The sequence below is a fragment of the Portunus trituberculatus genome, chromosome 2 (assembly GCF_017591435.1).
Source record: "Portunus trituberculatus isolate SZX2019 chromosome 2, ASM1759143v1, whole genome shotgun sequence".
Lineage (NCBI taxonomy): Eukaryota > Metazoa > Arthropoda > Malacostraca > Decapoda > Portunidae > Portunus > Portunus trituberculatus.
Window position 1 is genome coordinate 12,300,156 of NC_059256.1, and position 7,500 is coordinate 12,307,655.

Consider the following 7,500-nt stretch of genomic DNA (forward strand, 5'->3'; position numbering starts at 1 on the left):
TTCACTCATTTCCACCACAATTCCACCACAATTCACTCATTTTCACCACAATTCCACCACAATTCACTCATTTCTACCACAATTCCACCACAATTCACTCATTTCCACCACAATTCACTCATTTCACCACCACAATTCCACCACAATTCACTCATTTCCACCACAATTCACTCATTTCACCAATTCCACCACAATTCACTCATTTCCACCACAATTCACCACAATTCACTCATTTCTACCACAATTCCACCACAATTCACTCATTTCCACCACAATTCACTCATTTCACCACAATTCCACCACAATTCACTCATTTCCACCACAATTCCACCACAATTCACTCATTTCCACCACAATTCCACCACAATTCACTCATTTCTACCACAATTCACTCATTTCCACCACAATTCACTCATTTCTACCATAATTCACTCATTTTCACCACAATTCGCTCATTTCCACCACAATTCCACCACAATTCACTCATTTCCACCACAATTCACTCATTTCACTCATTTCCACCACAATTCACTCATTTCCACCACAATTCACTCATTTCCACCACAATTCACTCCACCACAATTCACTCATTTCCACCACAATTCACTCATTTCCACCACAATTCACTCATTTCCACCACAATTCCACCACAATTCACTCATTTCCACCACAATTCACCACAATTCACTCATTTCCATTCACTCATTTCCTCATTTCCACCACAATTCACTCATTTCCACACAATTCATTTTCACCACAATTCACTCATTTCCACTCATTTCCACCACAATTCACTCATTTCCACCACAATTCACTCATTTCCACCACAATTCATTTCCATTCCCACAATTCACTCATTTCCACCACACTCATTCCACCACACTCATTTCCACCACCACCACACATTCACTCATTTCACCATTCCACAATTCACTCATTTCCACCACAATTCCACCACAATTCACTCATTTCCACAATTCCACCACAATTCACTCATTTCCACACAATTCACTCATTTCCACAATTCACTCATTTCCACCACAATTCACTCATTTCCACCACAATTTCATTTCACCACATTCACTCATTTCCACCACAATTCACTCATTTCCACCACAATTCCACCACAATTCACTCATTTCCACCACAATTCCACCACAATTCACTCATTTCCACCACAATTCACTCATTTCCACCACAATTCACTCATTTCCACCACAATTCACTCATTTCCACCACAATTCACTCATTTCCACCACAATTCCACCACAATTCACTCATTTCCACCACAATTCCACCACAATTCACTCATTTCCACCACAATTCACTCATTTCCACCACAATTCACTCATTTCCACCACAATTCGCTCATTTCCACCACAATTCCACCACAATTCACTCATTTCCACCACAATTCACTCAATTCAATTTCCACCACAACTCATTTCCACCACAATTCCACCACAATTCACTCATTTCCACCACAATTCCACCACAATTCACTCATTTCCACCACAATTCCACCACAATTCACTCATTTCCACCACAATTCACTCATTTCCACCACAATTCACTCATTTCCACCACAATTCACTCATTTCCACCTCAATTCCACCACAATTCCACCACAATTCACTCATTTCCACCACAATTCCACCACAATTCACTCATTTCCACCACAATTCCACCACAATTCACTCATTTCCACCACAATTCACTCATTTCACCACAATTCACCACAATTCGCTCATTTCCACCACAATTCCACCACAATTCACTCATTTCCACCACAATTCCACCACAATTCACTCATTTCCACCACAATTCACTCATTTCCACCACAATTCACTCATTTTCCACCACAACCACAATTCCACCACAATTCACTCATTTCCACCACAATTCACTCATTTTCACCACAATTCCACCACAATTCACTCATTTCCACCACAATTCACTCATTTCCACCACAATTCCACCACAATTCACTCATTTCCACCACAATTCACTCATTTCCACCACAATTCACTCATTTCTACCACAATTTCACCACAATTCTCTCATTTCCACCACAATTAACTCATTTCCACCACAATTCACTCATTTCCACCACAATTCACTCATTTCTACCACAATTCCACCACAATTCACTCATTTCCACCACAATTCACTCATTTCCACCACAATTCACTCATTTCCACCACAATTCCACCACAATTCACTCATTTCCACCACAATTCCACCACAATTCACTCATTTCTACCACAATTCACTCATTTTCACCACAATTCGCTCATTTCCACCACAATTCCACCACAATTCACTCATTTCCACCACAATTCCACCACAATTCACTCATTTCCACCACAATTCACTCATTTCCACCACAATTCCACCACAATTCACCACAATTGTTGGTCTCTTTCCAGTTAATTTTCAGCGGAGAGTACACGAAGGCCATGTCGAAGGACTGGCATTCCGGTCACTTCTGCTGCTGGCAATGTGACGAGTCCCTTACAGGTAAGGTCACAAGGTCACTCTCACTGTCTCACTCTCACTCTCACTCTCACTTTCACTCTCACTCTCTCACTTTGTCCTTACCTGATTCTGTGTTCAATTCTGGTCATTTTCCCGTTTTCTGTTTTCAAATTGGTTGCCTACTTACTCCCACTCTCACTCTCACTCTCACTTTCACTCTCACTTTTACTCTCACTCTTATTGTAACACACTTACTCTCACTGACTCTCATTCTAACTTTTCTCACTCTTATTTACTCTCTGACTCTCATTCTAACTCTCTTACTTTTACTCTTTCTCACTCTCTCACTCTCACTTTCACTCTCACTCTCACTCTCACTCTCACTCTCACTCTCTTATTATAACTCTCACTGTCTCACTCTCACTCTCACTTTCACTCTCACGTTCACTCTCACTCTCACTCTCACTCTCTTATAACTCTCACTCTCACTCACTCTTATTCTAACTCTCTCTCACTCCTCTCTCTCTCTCTCCTCACTCTCTCTCCCTCACACTCTCTAACTCTCCTCTCTCTCACTCACTCTCATTCTCTCACTCACTGTCTCTCTCACCTCTCACTCTCACACTCTCACTCTCACTCTCTTATTCCAACTCTCACTCTCTCACTCTCACTCTCACACACTCTCCTCTCACTCTCCTCTCTTATTCTCACTCTCACTGTCTCACTCTCACTTTCACTCTCACTCTCACTCTCCCTCTCTTATTATAACTCTCACTGTCTCACTCTCACTCTCTCTCTCTCTCTCTCTCCCTCTCTCTCTCTCTCTCACTCTCACTCTCACTCTCTTATTCTAACTCTCACTCTCACTCTCACTCTCTCTCTCCCTCACATTCTAACTCTCACTAACTCTCACTGTCTCACTCTCACTCTCCCTCTCACTCTCTCACTCTCACACTCTCCTCTCCCTCTCTCCCAGGTCAGCGGTACGTGTTGAAGGACGACCACCCTTACTGCATCAAGTGTTACGAGGCAGTCTTCGCTAACTCCTGTGACGACTGCAACACTGTCATCGGCATCGACTCCAAGGTCAGGTCGTAGTGGTCGTACTGGTCGTAGTGGTGGTGGTGGTCGTGGTGGTCGTGGTGGTCGTGGTCGTCGTTTTTCATTTTTTTCTCTATTTCAATTTTTTTTTTTTTGTGGTCGTACTTGTGGTCGTAGTTGTGGTTGTGGTTGTGGTCGTGGTGGTGGTCGTGGTGGTTGTGGTGTTTTTTTCTCTCTATTTCTTTTTTTTTGTGGTCGTACTTGTGGTCGTGGTTGTGGTTGTGGTTGTGGTTGTGGTCGTAGTGGTGGTCGTGGTGGTTGTGGTGTTTTTTTTTCTCTATTTCTTTTTTTTTGTGGTCGTAGTTGTGGTCGTGATTGTGGTCGTGGTCGTGGTGGTCGTGGTGATTGTGGTGGTTATTAATTTTTTCTCTCTATTTCTATTTTTTTTTTGTGGTCGTGGTGGTCGTGGTTGTGGTTGTGGTCGTGGTGGTGGTGGTGGTGGTGGTCGTCTTTTTTCTATTTCAATTTTGATTTTTGTGGTTGGTCGTGTGGTCGTGGTGGTGTGGTGGTTATTAATTTTTCTCTCTATTGTGGTCGTGGTGGTCGTAGTTGTGGTCGTGATTGTGGTCGTGGTGGTCGTGGTGGTGGTTGTGGTGGTTTTATTTTGTTCTCTCTATTTCAAGTTTTATGGTCGTTTTGTGGTGGTCGTGGTGGTGGTCGTGGTTGTCTCTCCATTTTAAGTAGTGGTCGTGGTGGTGGTGGGTGGTGATTGGTGTTCGTGGTGGTCGTGGTTTTGTCTCGTTTCAATTTTTTCTATTTCAAGTTTTATGGTTGTGGTCGTGGTGGTAGTCGTGGTTGTGGTCGTAGTGGTCGTGGTGGTGGTGGTGGTGGTGGTTGTGGTCGTTTTTTTTTGTCTATTTCAATTTTTATTTTTTGTGGTCGTAGTTGTGGTCGTAGTGGTCGTGGTTGTGGTGGTGATTGTGGTCGTAGTGGTGGTCGTGGTTGTGGTTTTCTCTCTATTTCTATTTTTATTATTATTTTTTTTTGTGGTCGTGGTGGTCGTGATTGTGTCCCTACGTGTGTCTCCCTTCAATTCCCTCTCCATTGGCGTTTCTCCCACTCTTTCTCTCCCTCTCACTCACTCTCACTCCTCTCCCTCTCCCACACCCCTCTCACTACTCCCACTCTCATCCTCTCCCTCCTGGCGTTTCTCCCACTCAAATCCGTGACCTACCCACTCCCACTCTCCCTCCCTCTCACTCACTCTCACTCTCACTCTCCCTCTCCAAGTGTCCCTACGTGAGTCTCCTTTCGATTCTCTCACTAACAGACTTTCTCCCACTCAAATCTGACACCTACCCACTCCCACTCTCCCTCCCTCTCACTCTCACTCTCTCTCCCTCTCCCACACCCCTCTCACTACTCCCACTCTCATCCTCTCCCTCCTGGCGTTTCTCCCACTCAAATCCGTGACCTACCCACTCCCACTCTCCCTCCCTCTCACTCTCCCTCTCCAAGTGTCCCTACGTGTGTCTCCCTTCAATTCCCTCTCCATTGGCGTTTCTCCCACTCTCCGTGACCTACCACTCCCTCTCTCCTCTCACTCCTCTCACTCTCCTCTCCTCTCCAAGTGTCCCTACTCTCCTTTCTCCCATACCCCTCTCACTACTCCCACTCTCATCCTCTCCCACCTGGCGTTTCTCCCACTCAAATCCGTGACCTATTGGCGTTTCTCCCACTCCCCTCTCCCTCTCCCTCTCACTCTGAAATGTGTTCTCCCTCCCTCTCACTCTCCCTCTCCCTCTCCCTGCACAGGACCTGTCTTACAAGGACAAGCACTGGCATGAGAAGTGCTTCCTGTGCAACAAGTGCCAAGTGTCACTGGTGGACAAGCAGTTCGGCTCTAAGATGGACAAGATTTTCTGCGGGCCTTGTTACGACGCACAGTTTGCCACGCGCTGTGACGGCTGTGGCGAGATCTTCAGGGCTGGTGAGTGTGTTGCTGTGGTGTTGCTGTGGGGTGTTGCTGGGGTGTTAAGGTGTGTTGTTGGGGTGTCATTGGTGGGTTTTGGGGTGGTTAGAGTGTGTTGCTGTGGTGTTTAGAGTGTGTTGCTGTGGTGTGTTGCTGTGGTGTTTAGAGTGTGTTGCTGTGGGGTGTTGCTGGGGTGTTAAAGTGTGTTGCTGGGGTGTCATTGAGGGTTTGGGTGTTGTGGGGTGTTTAGAGTGTGTTGCTGTGGTGTTTAGAGTGTGTTGCTGTGGTGTCATTGTGGGGTTTTGGGGGGTTTTGGGGTGTTTTGGGTGTTGCTGTGGTGTTTAGAGTGTGTTGCTGTGGTGTTTAGAGTGTGTTGCTGTGGGGTGTTGCTGGGGTGTTAAAGTGTGTTGCTGGGGTGTCATTGGGGAGTTTTGGGTACATTTTGGGGTGTTTTGGTGTGTTTTGGGGTGTTTAGAGTGTGTTGCTGTGGTGTGTTGCTGTGGGGTGTTGCTGTGGTGTTGCTGTGGGGGGTTGCTGAGGTGTTAAGGTGTGTTGCTGGGGTGTCATTAGTGGGTTTTGGGGTGGTTAGAGTGGGTTTTGGGGTGTTTAGAGTGTGTTGCTGGGGTGTTTAGAGTGTGTTGCTGTGGTGTTTAGAGTGTGTTGCTGTGGTGTGTTGCTGGGGTGTTAAGGTGTGTTGTTGGGGTGTCATTGGGGGATTTTGGTGTGTTTTGGGGTGGTTAGAGTGTGTTGCTGTGGTGTTTAGAGTGTGTTGCTGTGGTGTTGCTGTGGTGTTGCTGGGTTGTGTTGCTGGGGTGTTGAAGTGTGTTGTTGGGGTGTCATTGGGGGGTTTTGGGTACATTTTGGGGTGTTTTGGGGTGTTTAGAGTGTGTTGCTGTGGTGTGTTGCTGGGGTGTTGCTGGGGTGTTTAGAGTGTGTTGCTGTGGTGTTGCTGGGGTGTTAAAAGTGTGTTGCTGGGGTGTCATTGTGGGGTTTTGGGGGGTTTTGGGGTGGTTAGAGTGTGTTGCTGTGGTGTTTAGAGTGTGTTGCTGTGGTGTGTTGCTGTGGTGTTAAAGTGTGTTGCTGTGGGGTGTTGCTGGGGTGTTAAAGTGTGTTGCTGGGGTGTCATTCAGGGGTTTTGGGTACATTTTGGGTACATTTTGGGGTGTTTAGAGTGTGTTGCTGTGGTGTTGCTGTGGGGTGTTGCTGGGGTGTTAAAGTGCGTTGCTGGGGTGTCATTGTGGGGTTTTGGGGGGTTTTGGGTGGTTAGAATGTGTTGCTGTGGTGTTTAGAGTGTGTTGTTGTGGTGTTGCTGTGGGGTGTTGCTGGGGTGTTAAAGTGCGTTGCTGGGGTGTCATTGGGGGTTTGGGTTTTTTGGTGTTTTGGGTGTTTTGGGGTGTTTAGAGTGTGTTGCTGTGGTGTTGCTGTGGTGTTGCTGGGGTGGGTGTTAAAGTGTGTTGCTGGGGTGTCATTGGGGGGTTTTGGGGTGTTTAGAGTGTGTTGCTGTGGTGTTTAGAGTGTGTTGCTGTGGTGTGTTGCTGTGGTGTTGCTGGGGTGTTAGAGTGTGTTGCTGGGGTGTCATTGGTGTGTTTAGAGTGTGTTATGGGGTGTTTAGAGGTGTGTTGGGGTGTTCTGGGGTGTTTAGAGTGTGTTCTGGGGTGTTTCTGGGGTGATAATGTGTTTCTTGGGGTGTATTTGGGGTGTTCTGGGGTGTTTTGGTGTGTTTCTGGGGTGATAGAGTCTGTTTGGGGTGTGTTGGGGTGTAAGAGTGTGTTCTGGGGTGTTGTGAATGTGTTTTGGGGTGTTTTGGGGTGTTTTGGGGTGTAAATTGTGTTTCTGGGGTGTTATGAGTGTGTTTTGGGGTGTTAAAGTGTGTTTTGGGGTGTTTAAGTTAATTTCTGGGGTGTTAAAGTGTGTTTCTGGGGTGTTCTGAGGTGTTTTGAGTGTTTTGGGGTGTTAAAGTGTGTTTAGTGTGTTTTGTTAAGTGTGTAAAAGTGTGTTTGAGTGTGTTT

General features: G+C 46.1%; 1 protein-coding gene across 4 annotated transcripts in view; it reads left to right on the forward strand.

The window, feature by feature from the left end:
• Positions 1 to 7,500, forward strand: part of LOC123505868 (four and a half LIM domains protein 2-like) — a 48,294-nt gene that overhangs the window by 32,333 nt on the left and 8,461 nt on the right. For 3 of the 4 annotated variants that reach the window (XM_045257687.1, XM_045257682.1, XM_045257696.1), the window contains 3 exons: positions 2,430 to 2,520; positions 3,455 to 3,564; positions 5,335 to 5,509. In XM_045257687.1, the coding sequence (XP_045113622.1) occupies positions 2,430 to 2,520; positions 3,455 to 3,564; positions 5,335 to 5,509 (376 nt within the window). The remainder of the gene's footprint in view (positions 1 to 2,429; positions 2,521 to 3,454; positions 3,565 to 5,334; positions 5,510 to 7,500) is intronic. The other variant, XM_045257706.1, reaches the window with a different exon arrangement.